The sequence below is a fragment of the Numenius arquata genome, chromosome 2, assembly GCF_964106895.1.
Source record: "Numenius arquata chromosome 2, bNumArq3.hap1.1, whole genome shotgun sequence".
In the NCBI taxonomy this organism is placed as follows: Eukaryota; Metazoa; Chordata; class Aves; order Charadriiformes; family Scolopacidae; genus Numenius; species Numenius arquata.
In genome coordinates, this window is record NC_133577.1 from 36504251 (window position 1) to 36523547 (window position 19297).

Here is a 19297-nt window from a genome sequence, read left to right on the forward strand (position 1 = left end):
CCCTCCTCCTGCTGGCTGCCCTTGCCTTGTTTGGAGGCTTGGTACCAACCTCTTTCTTGGAATGATTACCTGCTTATTGGCCGAAGGGCAAAACCTTGAAAATCTAGTGGCAATTGGCAGTTGGACTGCCCTTCAGTCTGGCTGAGAAGCAGCTGAGCTAGCAGGTGCTAAGGAATTGTCCTAGGCATGGCTAGATATTTCACCAAAGCATTTCTAGCTATCTATAGAACTATGCAATTCATATACTGAGCACATGAGAGAACAGTCAGCAAAATGACATTGGGTACCTAGGAAAAGCTGAGAGAGGTTGGTTATTTACTTGGACAGCTTTTGTGTTTACTACAGAGAGCCTAATTCATTAATTTTATCAAATGCCTACAATTTTACCTCCGGAAATATATCCGGGGGCAAAGCTCTTTTCAAGTGTATAAATAACTTCAACAAGAAGCTCTCGCTCTTGTGTCTGGCATTCTTTTGTGTAACAGAAAAGACCACAAAAAAAAACCCTATCTGCCAACCAAGAGAGAAACTCAAACCAGGCAATAACTCGAATGGGAACAGCACTGCAGGAGGCTGCCAGTGCCTCTCTTCTGCATTCAGGGGTTTACTTAGGGACTTGGAAACTGCTGCAGTACCAGAGCAGACCCTCACGCTCACCAGCCTTCATGACAGATGTGCTAGAATTCGGGGGAGGCTTTGGTTGACCACAATGCAGGCTTGGTGCCCGTTTTCCTGACCAGGACCTTACAGCTCTGCTGCATGGGAGCTGTTGGTCTCTCCTGGGAGAACAGTGTCTCTGAGCTGCCTGGAATGAATTGCCTCCTGGAGAAATTTGTTCTCATCTCTCAACTCCCAACAACATACTGGCGTCTAACACTTGTTTGAAATTCATTCCTAGACCAGAAATACCATGGTTTTCCCATGTTCTGTGGGATCCTTCTGTGCTGGAAGAAGAATATTTTCTTTTAAGAATGTCATTAAATAGCTACTTTGTTTTGTTTGAGGAGGACAAGAAAGTACCAGCTCACAGTGTATCTTTTCTCTGAGCTTCACTATTTTGCATGTTTCAGGGACGTTCCTTTTATTCCTCTCTCTCTCAAAAAAACACCAGCACTATTTCTTCAAAGGCTTCTTGTAAAGAATATCTAGCTCTGTAAACCTTTTCTCTATTTCTCTGAATTTTCCCATTATTTTCATTGATGGAATAAATAGATTACAACATCCTTGCCCAGAGTGTACCGGTGATGTCAAGCCTGTTATCACTGTATTTTTCAGTGCCTTCAATCCCGTCTCTTCTATAATCTACTGCTTTTGGCAGTTGCTGCTGCTGGTGCAACCTGAGCAGACATTTACTGAGGAATCTAAAACAGTAGCCAACTCCTTTGGGTGTGATTGCAATTTAATTAGCATCTTGCAAGGTGCCTGAACAGGTGAAGTGATTCTTTGTGGTAGTTACCATTTTGTGCTGTTAGTATTGAGTTTTGAATAATTCCATAATTATTTTTCGTTAACAGCAATTCCTTCTCCTAGAAGGTGGCCAACAAATATAAATATTTTCAAGCCTCTGTGCAGAGTTGGAGTGCACCTTTTCATGTTGTCTAATGTGTGAAAATGTAGATAAGGAAATAGTTCTGGAAGGTGGGATAAATTAACAAACTTTAGTTGCATGCTGTACAGCCACCAGAGGACTGGTCTTAATGATCTTAAGTGATCTAAGTGATCTTAGTGTGTTACGCTCCATGTTTCTGTCTTCGCAGCAAAATGAATTGCAGCAGAGGGAGTACATAAAGATAGTGCTCATAAACAGAAGGAAAAAAGTTAATGTGAATGTACTGCTAAATGGAAGATTTTTAGTTTTCTGTTTATATTAGGGAGTTTGTACTTTCTGCCTCTGAGGTAAAGTGGTGTGGACTTACTCAAGCCTTCAACGTATAATCTGAGTAAAAGCTGCATTTTCCAAGGAGTTTCGGCAATACCATTTTTACTTCAAAGTTTCATTCTACTCAGAGTTCCTTTTCCTCCCACACAAAAGTCTTTTACTTTCTTTATTCCTTTGTATGAAAACTATAAACTGTAGAAAACTGAAGGAAGATCTCCCAATGATGCCTTTCTCAACTGTTCGTGAGCGTGGTTTCACAGCCTGGGAGAAGACAAAAGACGTGGCAGATGAGGCCTGGGAGGATGGACAGACTGCTGCAGAGTTGTTACCTGGCAGCAGAGCTGTGGCAATCCATCTTTTGCTTTCTCATAGTCAGCCCAGCTGGGAAGTAAAACTGGCTTGCATATCTCAGCAAAATTTAAACTGCTTGAGATTAAGAGCATGAGACTCTTAATCTCAGGGTCGTGGGTTCGAGCCCCACGTTGGGCGCCATTATACAACACATAAGGCAAATTATACAGTGCCGAATCAAGTAACCTGGATGAAATCCTCATCAAGATATGATACAATATTCTGTCTAAAAACATGATGTGAGCTGTCTGTTTTAATCTCTGAGAAAATTGGAATTCAAACTATTCAGACAATCTACTAGAGCTCTAGTTGTACCACAGTTGAGGCCCACGTTGGGTGCCAATAAATCTGTTATGGTTTTGACCAGATTCACCAATCAGAATGACAGATGGCCCCTCCCTCCCACCCCTAAGGAAAAGAGAGGAGAGGAAGAGATAAAAGAGATTTGAGTTTAAAAAAAACTAAACTACTTTAATGAAAATATTAATAAATAATGAAATAATAAATAATAATAAGAAAAGGGGGAAAAAAAAGTAAAAAAAAAAAGTATACAGTATATACAAAGCCGTATCAAGCTCCCTGGATGACGATCACGTCACCAGCAGGCACAGGGGAAAGTCCCAGGCTGGACTCGGTGATGGACAGGAACTGGATTCCGGATCTGGAGTCAGGAATGCTTGGATCAGGATCAAAGGCAGACGAACAGACAGGGTCCTCCTCAGACGTCGGCCATTGAAGGAAGAGAGTTGACCCTTTGATCCCTCAGCTTTTATACTGAGCATGGGGCAGATGGGATGGAATACCCTGTTGGTCAGTTTTGGGTCACCTGTCCTGTCTGTTCCTCCCTACAGGTGTGACCACTCTACGCTTTTCTGCGTCCGACCTTCCAATGGGGCAAATAACAAATTTACCTGACCTTGGTTGTTACAGCAATAAGTATAAGCAAGGGCCTCTCTGCATACCATTCCTTGGTATAATCAGGTTTTATCACTATGAGAGCAAGCAGTTTCTGAACGATATGCTGTTAATTTTCAGAGTTTAGTTAGTTAGAAGAGGCCCAGCTAAAAAAGTAAAATTACTGAACAGAAAATTAGTTCTGTTTTACCTCAAACCAGGACAATACCATAAGTGGGGCAAACTAATCATGAGGGTGGTTTAAGCTATGCTCTTCTAGAGCATCTCCACAGTTACTGTGCTTAAGCTGATAAATAGTGACTTGACTGCAAGCAGTTGAATACTGTGCTTTGAGATCAGTGCCTTGTGGGAAAAACACTTACAGGTTTGGCATTCCTTACAGCAGAGTTAATGTGTGGATGCTTAACAATGATGGGATGACAATCTAATCACGTGAGAGGCCTTGTTTTCATTTCCTTGCTTTTGTAGGTGTACATGTGGTATGTTATACACAGATAAATATTTATCATAAGCAAAATAAGTTTTTAAATATATATATGGATCTGATGGGAAACTCCAGACACTAGAGCCTTTACGTTGCTGATGTTCTCCCTTCCTTCCCCCACACAGCATGTGTACAAGTCTTCTGTTCTCTCCTTTTCCAGATGGAGCCAGTTGGACAGAAGCACCCTTACGATTTCACAAAAATGCTTCAGGTCCAGTGTCCATCTCAGGTAAAACAGTTTCCTTATTACTGTGAGTTTTTATTTACTCTCTGCAGAATTTCCAAGTCTTCAAATACTCTTGTCATCGTCTTCTGAAGTTCTTGGGAATGTGCACTTACCTGAGATACTGAACTGTTAATAATTTATTGTCTTGAAGTTCATTGACACAGACTATTTTCTAAAGATGAAACTCTGAAAACAAGAACTTTTGACAAAATCTAGTTAAATCAGCTTACTGTGTCAGCTATTTTTTTTAATTCAAAATATAAGTAGCTAATCTGAATTTATTAATTGCAGATATCAGGGGTCTATTATCGGTATTAAAATCTGTGTCAGCAATGAAATTTAATCCATGTATTTTATATAATTTAGCTTTTCTGTGATTTGACTCTGTTTGCTACCAGATTTAACTATTTTAGTCCCTGGAGCTGTCAATAGCCCAATAGTATCTTCAGGGTCTCTGGTTCAAAGAACAAGTTCTTGAATGTTTTTGCATTTAAGCTCTAACTTGAATAACTTAATAGTGATAAAATATTACTGTCATCCAAAAGCTTCACTGAACAGCAATTAAAGCATCAAAGAAACTGAGTTATGCATTTTGTTTGATGTCAGGTTTAAGGCAAGAGGTGGTGCTGTGCCTAGAGCATACCAGGGCTTAATTTTCAGGTCTAACCTGGTTTACTTCATTAGTGCAACGCTCATTCAGAAATATAATACTGTCAAGATTTTCTTCTCTTGGAAAACCTAGCCAGAAGACTTTAACATCAGCTGACTGTTTCCACTAACATTGGTAAACATACTCTCTTCGCTCTGCAGGAAAATCCATATTTGTTCACATATAGAAATAGTAACTACTCATCTTCCCTGGAGACATCGAACGCCAAAGAAATATCTCAGGTATAGTAGGACTGTTGGCATCATATGGACTGAGTATATTCCAGGCAGTGGGGCAGGTGGATGAGAGTGTGTTGTAGCTTAATTAAACAATGCTACCTGGGAAAACTAAATACAAAGCTCCATCTCTTTATTTCTATGCTTGACTAAATAGTCAGATGCTTAATAGCACATTTTCTCCTTGGTGGATTTTGTAGAATGTGATTTAAGATAGATGTGTTCAGCCAGCCTAAACTAAGTTTGCCTTCACTGTTAAAAATGTTTTTTAAACATCTGCGTAACAGTGTTAATTTCTCTGGGATAAGAAGATAGTGAAAATAGGGCCGTTTAGTCCTGGAGGAAACTAGATCAGATCAGCGTGGCACCACTGTGTGGGTCTGATTTCATCTTGTTTATGCCATAGTAAAACCGAAGAACAATGGATTTTTCTTTTTCTTTTTTTTTGTTTGTGTGAGGTAGTTGCAGATTACATGTGCAGAGATAAACAGCTGTGCTTTTTTTTTTTATTCATGGTACTCTGATTCTGAGCAGAACTTGGTGCTCCCAAGCAGCTACAGAGAGAGATGATAATGCTCATTTTCATGCCCCAGAACACAGTGTCTAAACCATGTGTGCTCTCAAAATGGCCTATATATCATTGGAATACACATTTCTCCTCACATTTTAGTATAATGCCAACTGTTTTGTTAGTTACTCAGGGTATATAGACCACTTCATGGGCCAATGGTACCTACCACTCTGATATTTGGTAGTACTTAAGGTGTAGGAGACAAGCAGCACTGTGTTATGTTTGTGGGCTGTTGTTTGGTTTGTTGTGTTTTTTTTTAAATTAAAAAAACCAAAATGAAGCAATGGGACAAGACACACAAATTTTTTTTCCTTAGGCAATTTAGCCTCCTTAAGGAGTTCTGTAGAGAAATTTGTTGCAAACGCATGTCCTTGGGTCTTGTGCAACGGTCTGCTTTGGTATACTGACAGTTTTCACTGACAGTGGACCTTGGGGGCACTTCCATCAATAGGCGGCAACCCGAAAGAGCCAGGAGGGCAAATCCCTGGCTGCACGTAGAGGGCTGCACACGGAGAAGGCAGGCTCGTGGCCTGCTGACAAAGGTATGGGTTTGTGCTGGGATATTCCAGGGGTATTCAAACAGTTTCTTGCAAAAAAGATGCAAGCTCACCTAGCTCAGAGTATGGCCACGCAAAACGTTGCGTAGCTGAACACAGCATGGCACAGAGTCTGAAATAACTGGCCCCACTGGTAGGCAAGAGCTGTGCTGCATTAATACGGCCATGCGACTTCTGAGCAGACTGAGCTTTTGTCTGCCTTCAAAGGGCAATTGTAGGCACAGCCTGAGGACAGGCTGAGCTGGGTAGATGTATACGAAGTACATAAGTGGGAAGTTTGTTAATGTAATGCTCTGAAACATAAATGGCTTATCGTTACCGGAGTATAGTGAGTCTGATGCGAAGTCTTGCCCTCTGTGTCTTTTCAGGGGAGGATTTATGGAACAAATGTTTCCTGTTTTGACCGGGATCCGTCTGATACAGTTCCGGTTTCAGGTACAGTCCTATGCAATTTTGTTGTAGAGCTACTTCATTTATGATAGAAATGGAACAGGAACTGGGTTTTATTAGGAAAGGTACACTTTTCTTCGAAGCAGTGCACTCCGCTCACTGTGGCTTTTAAGATCCTTTTTGGAACAATGTTATATGCAAGATGCAAGTTCTCCCTCAAGGATGGTGAAAGCTTATGTAACTGTACCTTCCACGTACAAACAAAGAAGTGACAGAGGAGAAGACAGGAAGTAGTTGGGTACTTCAGTTGCAGAGATGTGAAAACTCGGTATGTGTGAAGTAGGGGCTTTTGTCAATGCAGTCTGGGCTGCAAAAAGCCATGTGGAATTCTGTCCCTGGGTAGGTTTTGTCTTCCCTCAGAAGCTGTGATTGTCCCCAAATTTCCACCCTGTGCTGGCATCAGAGCTGTGCCTGCTTTTCACTCATTTCCACTGGTTAAAAGGAATTTGAGTAAGCACAGATGCAAGATCGAAATCTTACTGCCTCTGTTGTCACTGTAGTTAATGCCCAGCTATGGTACCAAGAACCGTTTCTCATTTGATGCCTGTCAGTGTCTGTCATTCTGAGCTGATGCTGTTATGAATATTAAAATACTGTCTTTGCAATGCTTTATGCTTATTCTAAGGAAAAATTATGATAACCATCACAATTTGAAGTTTTCTTTCTTCCCTCTTTCCCTTACACTACCTTTATCTTTTATTTATTAGTTCATAATTTGAAACCGGCAGATATTCGGGTGATTGCTGCCCTGGGAGATTCACTCACAGTAAGTAAAGATCACTGGATAACCATCAGTAAAGCAAGTAATGAAAAAAACATTTCTGAATTTTTACCCAAGAAATAGAGTATATACAGTTACGCCCTATTGAGCCAAACATATTTTTTTTCACATATTCCTTTCCATGCTCCACCTTCACTGACTGCTAATCAGATCATGAGTCTAATCTGAGTGCACAGTTCCCATTTAAAGTCCACAAGAGTGCCGCACAAGGAAGAGCCGCAAGATTAGATTGCACAGCAGCAAAACCAGCCTCCTAGATTAGACTTGCAGCAATTGCCTTTCTTTATTGATTCTAGGCAACTCCCAAGGTTTTTGCCTTCAAAGCTATTAGTAAGCAGCATAAATAGAAAGAAAAAAAATCTGCAGCTAATTGTCTCTGTGTGTATATATATGATATGATTAATATATATATGACAATACCAAAGCCTATAAGCTATATCCATTTATACTAACTAAATATTTGAGTAAAATTGCAATAAATTATCAGGTGTGTGAAGTGTAACTTACCTTGAGATATTTTTTTTTCAATACTGTTTCTGGAACTATGTAAACTCATTACCCCTAGACTGGCTGTGATTCTCCAATCAGTGACAATTTCTTTGTGGTGCATATCATAATTCATGTTTCTTTTGTGTTCTGTGCTAATTACCACATTAAATCCTAGTAATCTCCTTTCTTGGGGAAACTGGGGGAGGGAAGATGTAAAATCACCGCACCACTTTTTAATGTGAGGAATATTATAATAAATTATTCATTCAGGACCATCTTATTTATTCCTTATATAAATTTAGAATTATATGAGTATTTTGAACATTCTTAATCTACTTTTTCCCCACTTGATCTAATCAAGAAGTTGATGGGAGAGGATAATTCACTGGAGCAGAGTTAAAATACCTTCAGCCCTTCATCCTCTTGAGAACAAGGATCTGTTATATTTTGGGAAGATGACATAGCTTTCTTCATTAATATACTCTTTAATTATTTTCATTAGGAACAGTCAGAGAACTAGTTACTGTAGCAATTCTTATTTTCTGAAGGTGAGCTCCTTTTTTCTTCTGCTTCCAGGCAGGTAATGGGGCAGCATCCAAACCTTATAATCTTGTGGATGTCCTGACTCAATACCGAGGTGTTTCCTGGAGGTGAGTCCCAGAAATTTCCCACTTAGTGGGAGGGAATCCATTTTCTTGTGTTTTGGTATGTGTAGTTGGTTTTGTAGTAAATGGAAGCTTGTGGAGAGAGAATGTGACTACATTTTGCATAGAGGCAAATGGTTGTGCTATTATACATGATAAATAAAATATTCAAACTAGTGGCTATCTAGAGTATGATGTAGTGTGGCAGGAATAGGCCTGGATGCACGGATGAAAAGGGGTCCTTGTTAAGACAGGGTCTTCTCCTCTGACAGTTGTAGCTATTGCAAAGGGGACTTCTAGATCCCAGTGGCATTGCACCACTTCCCCATTCTGTATTTCTGTCCCTGCTCTTCTTGTATCCTGTCTGCTCTTCCCTGTTGTGGCCCACATCACCCATTCATCTTATTTAAAATCAGCTGTCTACAAAAAGTCAAAATGGGATCTTTTTTCGCTGCTGCTGTTTCATACGCTGTATCTATTTCCTTAACCCTTTCCCAGTATTGCTTGCATCATGCAGAACAGTTTATCAGTTATGACTCACTATAGACTCTTATATATGCAGCATTTGATTAGATAGGTCAAAAAGTGACTCTGAAGAAAAGCAGTTACGTTCACTTGTTCTGCAACTGCATGGTTTAACACCAAACCCGTCAGGCTGATTTTCTGTTCATCACTTCTTAGCCATGTGACCCACTGCAGGTCTGTAAGAAGTTTAAACAGGTAGTAAAGCACTTCAAAATATTCTGTTCCAAATTAAAGGGATACTATAGAGGTATCCTAAGTCCAACTCTTTGTATTTTGATCTTTAATAATAATCTACTGGCATTTTGGAGGAAGAAGTATGCTAAAATTTTCTACAGCGTGAAGGAGAGTAAAGGGCACATAGGCATATGTTGAATTTTACTAGTCTAGTAGTAGTCTTCCAGCAGAGTGAAATGGGGGGCAAATAAGTATTGAGTATACTTATCACTGACATATTTGCTTTTAGAACTTGTTATTATGGATATAAAGGATTTGTTGACTAAAAATGGAAGTAATAAATATTTTAATAGGGACAACAATAGCAAAGATGGCAGCTTTTAAAAAAATCTCATTTCTTTCAGCTAGGTTTGAACACATGCCAAGACAGCCAAGACACGTGAGAGATTTCAAAGGGCAGCTCTAGTGTACAGGGCTTTTAATATGATTATTATGATTTTGACAGAGCCTCTGATTTTGTGACCCCATTGGTATGCACAGAAAAAGCTTGCTTTGACTTCGTACAACCACCAGAGAATGTGCTGTGTACATGCGTAGAAACCCCATGAGGGGGAGCTGTCTTACTTAGTCCACTGCCTTACCAAGTCCATCATATATTGGAACACTTTTTCCTTGTTCTTTCTTTTTAACAGTGTTGGAGGAAATGAAAACATAAGCACAGTCACGACACTAGCAAGTAAGTGCCTATTCCTTTAAATTTGATAAATATATGGAGCTGTTTATTAAAACAATTGTTATTATAAAAGAAGACATGAAGAAAGATTTACAATTTGTAGCCTGACAGAACCAATCCCTTTGTATTCAATGTCCAGCGTTGAGTAAAAGTTGCGTAATGGCCAGGCTGTAATTTGCTATGCATGACTTAACTATGTATTTTGTAATTCCTAGGAGTTTGGTTGTTTCTGTATTCTTCTGTAGGTTATGGTTCTGTCCAAAATGTGCTGGGGAGAGATGAATCAAAGATCTTAGATCATAGCCTAAAGAAGCTGTTTTGACTGTATGGGAAAGTTGTTCTAGGCAAGAGCAGAATCACGTTACAAGATCAGATTTTACATGCTTTTTAGAGGTCAAGGCATTTTAGATCTGGGGTGTTTGTAAGGCTGGTTTGTAACCTAAGATATAGAAGGGAATCTTAGGTCTTTGGGGTTAATACATCTGGGGAGATCACACTAAAGGATTTGATTCCAATCCATCTGCAGTTAAAGTATGACGGCATGAGAGTCTTCTGCCTGAGAGTAGGGTTACTCAGCCTCGCTTACCAGGCAAAATGGCATTACTAGCCAAGATGATCATGTTAGGTCATGAGATACCTGAATTTGTGAAATTCAGAAATCTTGAAGGCAATGAAATAGTTGTATGGTGATGAATCTCCATGTTTATTATACTTAAAGGTTATTTTTTTTATAAGTATCTCTTAAAGCTTTTTAATGGTCTTTTACTGAAGTCTAATCTTTATAACCTCATTTGCTACCTGCTGCAGTCAGCAACATTTCAGGATGCTGTCTTTTTCTGCAGACATTCTTCGTGAGTTCAACCCATCCCTGATAGGGTATTCCATTGGCACTGGAAAGGAGACTACAGTTAATGCTTCACTCAACCAAGCTGTGGCAGGGAATCGTGCAGAGTAAGAGGAAAACTTTTAATTTTAATAGAAAGTTGATTTTTCTTTAAAACTCAGTTCTAACAAAAAAAGGCCCAAACCCTGGACTTTGGTAGGAGTGCAATAATGCTGATAGACAAACCCAAATATATTTCTTTAGCCCATCTCTAGCATGAAGGACAACAAACGTGATGGGGACTTCGCAATGTTTCTAATCTATGTCAAATAAATTAGCAGCAAAAGCAATGTTTTCCCTAGTATTTTCAACCAAGAAGCCCAAAGCACTTTACAACCACTACTCGGAAAGCTTCACATCCCTATTGTGAGGCAGAGAAAAATTTTCCCTATTTTACAGGCGGTATATTCAAACCCTCTTGTAAGCAGGACCAAGAGTTCTTAGAGAAACTAAGAGAAAATTATGGATTGCTTATGGTCAGTCTGTGGCAGAGCTGGGAATTAACTAGAGACCACTATGTTCTGTCTTCAGTGAAATTCGTATCATATCTTTTTCTCTTGGGAACACTTCTTATAAGATGTGCCTCAGTGGCTTCAGGCCATGTAATAACATTGATGCCTGCACGGACGCTTCAGTGATGTGTGTATCAATAGCATCTATATGATGCTGGGAAGGAGCAAAATGCATTTATTTTGTGGTAACACAGTGCATTTTCTATATAGCTTGTAAAAAGTGTATCTATGCAGCACTTGCAAAGTGGTCAAGTGCCTGTTGGATACTAACCATTTTCTCATTTTTTTCCATCACTGTCTCAAAATATAGCCTTTTTTGGGTATCATACCTTTCATTCAATGAAGATTGGACTGTCCCAGGTTTTTTAGCCATTATGTGAGGGATGTCTATTCATCAGCTTTCCTCTTTGCCTTGCTGGCTATGCAGGATTCCTTTTTAATTTTTATTATTTTACTTTTATGATTTTATTTTTCTTTTATTTTTAGGCATGTTCCTGCACAGGTTAGAAGACTGGTGGACCGCATGAAGAATGATACTGTGAGTTTAACACATCATTAACATCTTTAGAACGAAGTTGTATGGCATCATTAGTTTCTAACAGACCAACAGCAGATGCTGAACATTAAAGCTATGGGTACAGCTGTGTACAGTGTAATATTCCCTAGTGCAGAATGTGAGTCAGTACAAAATAACCTATGGCTTAGTCTTAAATGAATTTGTACCAGCATGTGATAGTTACTACCAAACCCTATCAAATTGTAATCTTCTTATCATTTTTACCACAAGTGGTTGGTAATTCAGTACTGTTGCTTCCCCTCCCAACCTATGTCACCCTGTAAGATGACAGAACTTTTTCTCTGCTAGGATTTTGCTGTGGTACCATTAATTATCTTGTGAGCACATGGTTTTTCCAGCAGCAATGATACATGCTAGTATGTTGAGGGCAAGCTTTTCAAGTGCCAAATTGTGTGGAGTGAACATGTGAAGTAAGAAAAGGACTTGTTATCTTTAAAAACAATTTAGTCCCTTCTTCCACTTAGTCATCAACTGATTTTTGACTTACATGTTTGTTGTTAGGAATTATTTGATTAATGGTCTGTAAAACACGCGCTAGGCTGAGGATCACTTGCATGTTTTTCACCTCAAGTAGTGCTTTGAATGTTTGGTATTTGTAATTTGACAAATGTGCTATGCAATCAGTTACCTAAGTTACATGATGTTATTTTGGCTTTGCAATTGTGCGTTTGGAAAGCAGCCAAAAAGCCTTCAAAATAACTGTGTGTGTGTATCTAGTATAAATACTCTGATGAATGCATATTGGCAAAAATATTTGCAGTGCCTTTCTTTTTGATTCACTTTCTTGTAAACAAGGTTTCACTCTGGCTGTATCTGAAATGAGATTGAAAGGGATAGCAACTAACAATGAAGCGGTTGGATGGTTTTCATTCAAACCATTCAAGGTTTCTAGGTATTATTCTGTCGTATTTATCGGCTTGGAAACGTCACACAACAGAAATGAATACAAATATCTTTTATTTACTAAACTTCCTTCTAACTAGAAAGAATGTTCATATTGGATGTCATATATCTTTGATTTAAGAGCTCCTTTTTTTTCCTCTTCTTTAAAACATTTGGTTAGTGCAGGAGGAAAATTTTCCCCTCTTTTAATTTGAATAAGTACATTTTGAGACCAAACTACTGAAGAGTGCATTTACTAGTTGGGATATGTTGCCTTCTGCCTTTGAAGATAGATGTTTAGGGAACTGTAGCCAGGTACCCTGAGAAATGTTAAATTTGTGTTTAGTATGTTGCCTGCCCCTTTTCCCTTTCTTTTTTTTTTTTTCCTTTTTTTTTTTTCTTTTTAATTTAATAACTTTCTATTCCATTTCCTTCTGTGTGCAGAGAATAAATTTGCAGACTGACTGGAAGGTCATAACACTTTTCATAGGAGGAAATGATCTATGCGATTTCTGCAAGGATCCAGTAAGTCCCCTGCTGCCTCCAGCATGAGCTGAGCCAGCCTGGGCATAGGGTCTCTATGCAGTGGGGGAAGGGGCAAAACTCAGGGGGTGAGACTAAAATAAGGTAGGTCTTACTCGTGCAGCTCTGGAATGTAACTGTACTGAGATCTTCAGGTTGTTCAACTTGATGTTATGATAAATGAAGTGATATCTTTAGAACACCTGTAAATTACATAAGTGTGACTACTTTGTTTTGCTGTTAACTAAGATAACTTGCCATTATCTAGTCACTTTACCACCTGTAGGTAAAAGGTCAAAGGTTTTTTCTCTTCTTTGCCTTGTGCACAGTCACACTCCTAAGTCTGACTTGGTGCTCTCTTACCAGTTTCAGTGCTATGGGAATGGTTCTACCCACAGCTCATGCTGATGCAATTATATATAATATAGTATATATCTTATTTGTATATAATATATATGCTTACCATATATAGCCTTTGGTATGTGTGAGTACAGAGAAGGTGAAAGGCTGTGGCAGACTCCTCACTTAGTGATGAGTCTTACCGACTTACAAGTAGCAGAACACATTCTTTTCATTCTGTGTGATTAATTTCAGAGCAGGAAAAACAGGAAAGCAGCACAGTAAGATGGTTATAAAACAAGGAAGAAGGAAATAACCTGTTCCTACCTTCTGCTCCTGACCCAGATGCAAAATGGCAGTCACACATGAGTGTGGGTGGCAAGAAGATAGCATATGTGCATTCAAAGATCACAGTGGTACTTCCATTAATGTTGCACAGCTACAAATAGTGCCAACCACAATGCTCTTGGTGAGCTGTGATTTAGGAAATGAATAAGGGAACTGAGCTGTCTAGTTTTGTGGAGTAGGCCAGTGGGGCTCTCAATGAACTTCTGCTTGAAATTAAATCAAAGAGAATTAAGGCTGAAAATAAGATAGGCGTTTCTCATAAGGAAGTTTGTTTGACTGTCGAATAGTTCCACCAGTGAGGAAATAAAGGTTGGATTACTTGAGTCAATTAAATCAGAGAGTTTATACCACTCAAATAGAACATGAAAATTTCACCACTGAGAGGCAAGTATATATTCCCAGATAAATGCCTAAGCTTTGCCAGTTATTATTTGTGGCAGGTAAGGAGCATATGGGAGGCATGTTGCTAATTTTCCATACAGCAGAAACAAACTTACTTTTACTCAAACTGATCTCTCCCAAAGACAGTCCCTGTTAGTGAGTTGTTAGCCGTGCTTTTTTAAGACTGGTGCAAGCAAGCCTGGGGATAGAGGATGTGGTGGTGCCTGATAATGCCCCCTGAATCTGGTCCCTCACTGGTATCCAGTGGCCACTAGATCTTTTATTGCACGTGAGAAGCTGTGATGGAGAAAGAAGAAAAGCAGAGACAGGACAGTTTTGCCTAAGACTCTCTTACTCTTGACCCGAGAGTTAGAAACATGAATGGTGCTGTGAGAGCATTCTGTGAGAGCTACCTGACTAGCCAGTCGCTGTTGTGCCTGCTTGAGTAAACTGATAGCAAAATTCAATCCTCTTGCTTCAACAGGTACGCTATTCTCCTGAAAACTATACCAACAATCTGCAAAAAGCTTTGGACATGCTTCACAGAGAGGTAAACCAAACTTTTCTAGTATGTGGGAGTGGGGATTGTGTTCTGTTTGTAAAGCGGTCACCGATTATTGATTGAGAATTTTGTTCATGGCTTTCATTTGTGGAGCACTGCTGTATGCTTGCTTGCAGAAAAATCTTTGTGAGAGGCAGAAAGGTGTGGAGGAATATTTTACTGAAGGAATAAGGATGTGCTCAGTTATAGCTGATGTGCTGTGGACAAATAACATAAAAAATATTGTAACAAATTTGAACAAACATATGGTATTCAATAGCTACAAAATGCTTTGCTTGTTCATTATGCTGCAAATAAGTATATTTTTTGTGGCCATTGAGAGAGAATCTTATGTTCCAGATATGGGTGAGGACAATGAGAGTACTCAAAGAGTTAGTGGGTGTCTGAGCTGTGCCGAGACTTGTAACAACTTATTTGGATCTTTTTGAAGTCATAATTTTCAAGTGACCACCATCAGCATTTAAAATAGAACTAGGCAGCACAGGCAGGGGCTGTAATTTAGTATTATGTAATTTAGTATTATGTAGGGGATTAATTGTTTAGAAAGTACTTTGAACACCTCTGTTATAAATAACGCAAGCTGCCCAAGTCAGCAGGCTGCTGCCTGAGGTCTGCTGTGGCTGTGTAGGAGCAAAGATGGCACTCTGTGCTCCGGGCATTAGCTATGGGTTTGCTTATTCTCTTGGCAGGTTCCACGGGCGTTTGTGAACCTGGTGACAATACTTCCCATAACAAGCCTCCGGGAGCTGTACATGCCAACAAACAATAGGTGCCCAAAGTGGCTTATGAGGTTTGAAGATGATTTTTGTTACAACTCTCGCTGTTGCTCACAGAAGGCTGCAAGGTCTTCTCAGGAAACTTTTTTTCTTAAAGGGAAAAGTTTCTAATATTTCAGACCACCAAGCACCTTCTTCTGTGTATGAACATGTACCTACATTTGATTTCAACATAGCATTTAGAAATACCTGTCTCTCTGTCACTGTCTCTGTATCTGAGCCCTGCTGCTACCACTTCTTGTGGACGTGCCAGTTTAATGACTTATTACTTATGCTGCAAGGGAGTTCAAGCCAAAGCAGAAAGAGCTCAGGTGAGCAGCCTTTGTGTAAAGACAGACAAGATTAAGACACAGGGTTTTCTTAGTTGATCACTTTAAACTTTATTTACAGATTTACCTTTCTGCAGTCTTAAAACTCTCTCTCTTGCTTATGTAGTTTCTGATCTCTGTAATCTCATTGCTGATTCTTAGTTTCGTTATTAATTAGTCTCTCAAGTAGATGTCTGGGATGCTTAATCACACTACCTCTTGCCTTGTGGCTCAACAATCCTCCCAGATCAGTGTGATTCCACCACTGAGTGGCAGGTCTGCACCTCGGTGACTTTCTGGTGACTCAGGTAGGGTCCAGTGTGTCACCCCAGACTTGCTGGCAGGACTTGCTTTTTTCAGAACAGCAAATCTCTGTTTTCTTGATGGAGAGGCAGAATAATCTTGTCCTGTGAATGTAGGCAGCCATTGCTCCTCCTGCTGCTTGAGCCACGGAGCTGGTACTGGATACCATGAGAATAGAGTTAGCTTGGAGGCCAGAGTCATCTTGCTAAAACATCTGCTTTGAATCCATCCTGCTGGATCACTTCAGCCATGAGGGACTCTGCAGCTGCTGACAGGGGAAGTGCGGACACCTGACAGGCCCCAGGGAAGAAGGTGGCTTTACAGAAGGAACATAGATGCAATCCACTTGCTCTGCTTTAAGGGCTCTCTGGTGACTGTGAATGGAAAAATTAGCTTTTAAACTCAAGAGTGCTGGTACTTCCGATAACCAGTTTTAGTTTTTCTTTTTAACAAAGGTTGCTGGCTAGAGTGCACATGTATCTCAAAACCCTAATCATCAGGCAAGGATAGTTAGTGAAGCCTTTAAGATTAGATTATCTCAAGATACCTGTACCCTTTTCCCATATTTTCAGGTGCCAGGCTGAATTTAACATTTGCCTGTCTGGCACCAAGCCAAGTTTACACTGTACTAAGCAGACCCTGTGTGGGATAATAAATGCCTTGCTACTGAATTGAAGAAGGACCTGAAGGAGGCTTTTGATCTTGAAACCTTGTCTCTTCTCTTCAGAGAGTAGCAAATAACCTAAAAAGAGATTAGGTTTCTACTAATTTTGCCTTCCTTATGTTACTGAAACACTTCTGAAAACACAATTTAGGTTTGTATTGCCTTTCACTTAGGTATACTATAGAAATAAAATCTTGTTTTGTTAGTTGCTCTCCATTAAGACAAGTTTAGAAGTGGTAGGGATCCGTGCATACTTTATACGTATCAACTGCATCTCTATAGGTGGTATTTCTCCAAAAGCTCTCTCAGGGATGCTTTACTGTGAATATATGACAGGATTTTTAAAAGAAGTCCTTTTTCTCATTTGGATTTGTCAAATAGCAATAAGGCATGCCTGGAAAGAGGGAACATCAGAAGAAAATGTTAATATGCTAGAAGGATCAAATTTTCAGGGAGGGATAAAGATGGCCAACGTGAGTTCACAGAAACTTAAAATGGCTTGGGTTGGAATGGCTCTCTAAGGATGGAGATTCCAGCATCAGTCTTGGCATCTCTTTTTGTGTTCTGCCGTCCTCCGTGTGAAACATCCTGCAACTCATGACTCTTAGTTGATTAGAAAGAATTTGTGGGAACTCTGTCTTGAAGGATGCTTGCATAGTTCTGCTGAAGCAAACCATGTCGCAGAGGTGTACATATGAATGGTTTTTGTGTCAGGCTGGCCCCAGGTGGCAGCCAAGCATGCACACAGCTGTGCATTCACCTCCACCCCAGCATCATGGGGGAGAAAACAAGAGGAACGTGAGTAAGAAAACTCCTAGGTCAAAATAAAGACAAGGAAATAATTTATCACATACCATCGCAGGCAAACCAGACTTGACTTGGGGAATTTAACTGAATTTATGGTCCATTAGGTTGAATATTTAATTACTGATTTAGCTATTGGGAAATGACCAAAGAAAGTTAAACAGTTAAAGCTCCTATCCTCCCTCATTCCTAGGCTCAGCTTCACTCCAAGCAGTTCTCCCTCTTCCCTTGTTACCACCACAGGAGACCTTCAGTCCCTTCAGTGAAGCACAGGTGGTGCAGGGGTCTGGATGTAGTGATATTTCTGTGGCACTTCTTCCTTCTCGCTCTTGTCCTGTGCTCTGGCAGGAGTCCTTCAGATGTTTGCCTGCTCTGGCATGGGCTCATCCACAGGGCTCATCCATCCTGCTTGTTCTGCCATGGAGCACCTCCTCCTCATTCCCGCTGTTGTTCTCTCCTAGTCTCCCTCTCCGGTGTTTTCTGGCCTTCCCTAAACAGGTTTTTACAGAGGCATCACCATCTTGGCTGACCGGCTCAGCTGTGCCCTGTGGTGGGTTCATTGAAGCTGGCTGGAATTGGCTGTGTCCAGCACAGGCAGCCCTGGCCTCTCCTCACAGAGGCCACTTCTGCTGCTGAAATCTTGCCATCCCACCTCTCATCCCACAGGCACCTGTGCCCTTGTGTCGTAAAACCTAAGGATAATTCCGATGAGTTCAAGAAGTTGGTCTACTTTAACAGAAAGTATCAGGTAAGGCATGTGGCATTTGTTACAGGTTTAATGTCATCCTCTTGTTGATAAAGGGACCACAGAGAGGCTAATATTTGGAGGTGGGGGGACAGTTTCCACTCATTTTAATGACATATTTGTAGCTGTGATTTAAAAAAAAAAAATGGTGAGGGGGAGATGGGAATAGGCTCAAGATCTTTACAACTCTGATTCACTAAAACAACAAAATAGATGAGAAGCAAAGAATTGTTAAAGAGCCATGGAAAGTAGAGTATGTCAGAGAGCCAGCAGGTTTTTTTGATTACTTATCTCGTTAGAGATCAGATTAAGTCAAAGAACATGATAACTCAAGAACAAACATCAGGCATGGGATGCTGGCCAAACCAAAAATGCTTTGGTGGTTCTGGAAGAATATCTTTATGACAGAAAATCTAATTGCTGAGCAGGCTGCCTGCCCATGTCAGTCAGGCAGCCATCCCCAGGCTGCCTCTCTGCAAAGAAGCCTGAGATGCGTGTCTCAAAAACACTGCTTCCTTGGCTGCTTGGCATGAGCTGGAAACCACGTCTGTGTCTGGGTTTCTGCACGAGGGAGGGGGAACCCCTGGGTGAGATGTAAATGGATGGACAGACTCGATGAGCTGAACATAAAAGAAGGAATGGTGACAACTTTTTCTTTGACTCTCTAGGAGAGAACCCGCCAGTTAGTAGAGAGTGGAAGGTATGACACTACAGATGATTTCACAGTGGTTATGCAGCCATTTCTGACGAATGTGAAGATGCCAAAAACACAGGTAAAACCAAGCAAAATGAATGTCCCTACACTAAATCCTGGTGTGATTCTACCAACTTCTCAAAATTGTCTGGGCTGTAAATGTGACCAGCAGTTTTCTGGCCTAATAATTATTATATTCAGTTGAGTTAACATCCAAAAGTGCAGAAAACACTTATGGAATAACTTGGAGATAACGAGAAACAGGAATACAGACTTTGAAGGCATGATCTGGGGCACTGAGTCCACTGCACTGCAGTCAGACAACCATGAGTA

The 19297-nt window shown here is 40.2% G+C and overlaps 1 protein-coding gene across 1 annotated transcript in view; it reads left to right on the plus strand.

Moving 5' to 3' along the window:
- PLB1 (phospholipase B1) overlaps positions 1-19297 on the plus strand; it is an 84387-nt gene that overhangs the window by 22245 nt on the left and 42845 nt on the right. The window contains exons 15-27 of the mRNA XM_074168873.1: positions 3790-3858; positions 4666-4746; positions 6237-6303; positions 7026-7084; positions 8165-8238; positions 9624-9667; positions 10507-10615; positions 11546-11597; positions 12963-13043; positions 14593-14658; positions 15360-15460; positions 18192-18273; positions 18939-19043. Coding sequence (XP_074024974.1) covers positions 3790-3858; positions 4666-4746; positions 6237-6303; positions 7026-7084; positions 8165-8238; positions 9624-9667; positions 10507-10615; positions 11546-11597; positions 12963-13043; positions 14593-14658; positions 15360-15460; positions 18192-18273; positions 18939-19043 — 990 coding nt within the window. The remainder of the gene's footprint in view (positions 1-3789; positions 3859-4665; positions 4747-6236; positions 6304-7025; positions 7085-8164; positions 8239-9623; positions 9668-10506; positions 10616-11545; positions 11598-12962; positions 13044-14592; positions 14659-15359; positions 15461-18191; positions 18274-18938; positions 19044-19297) is intronic.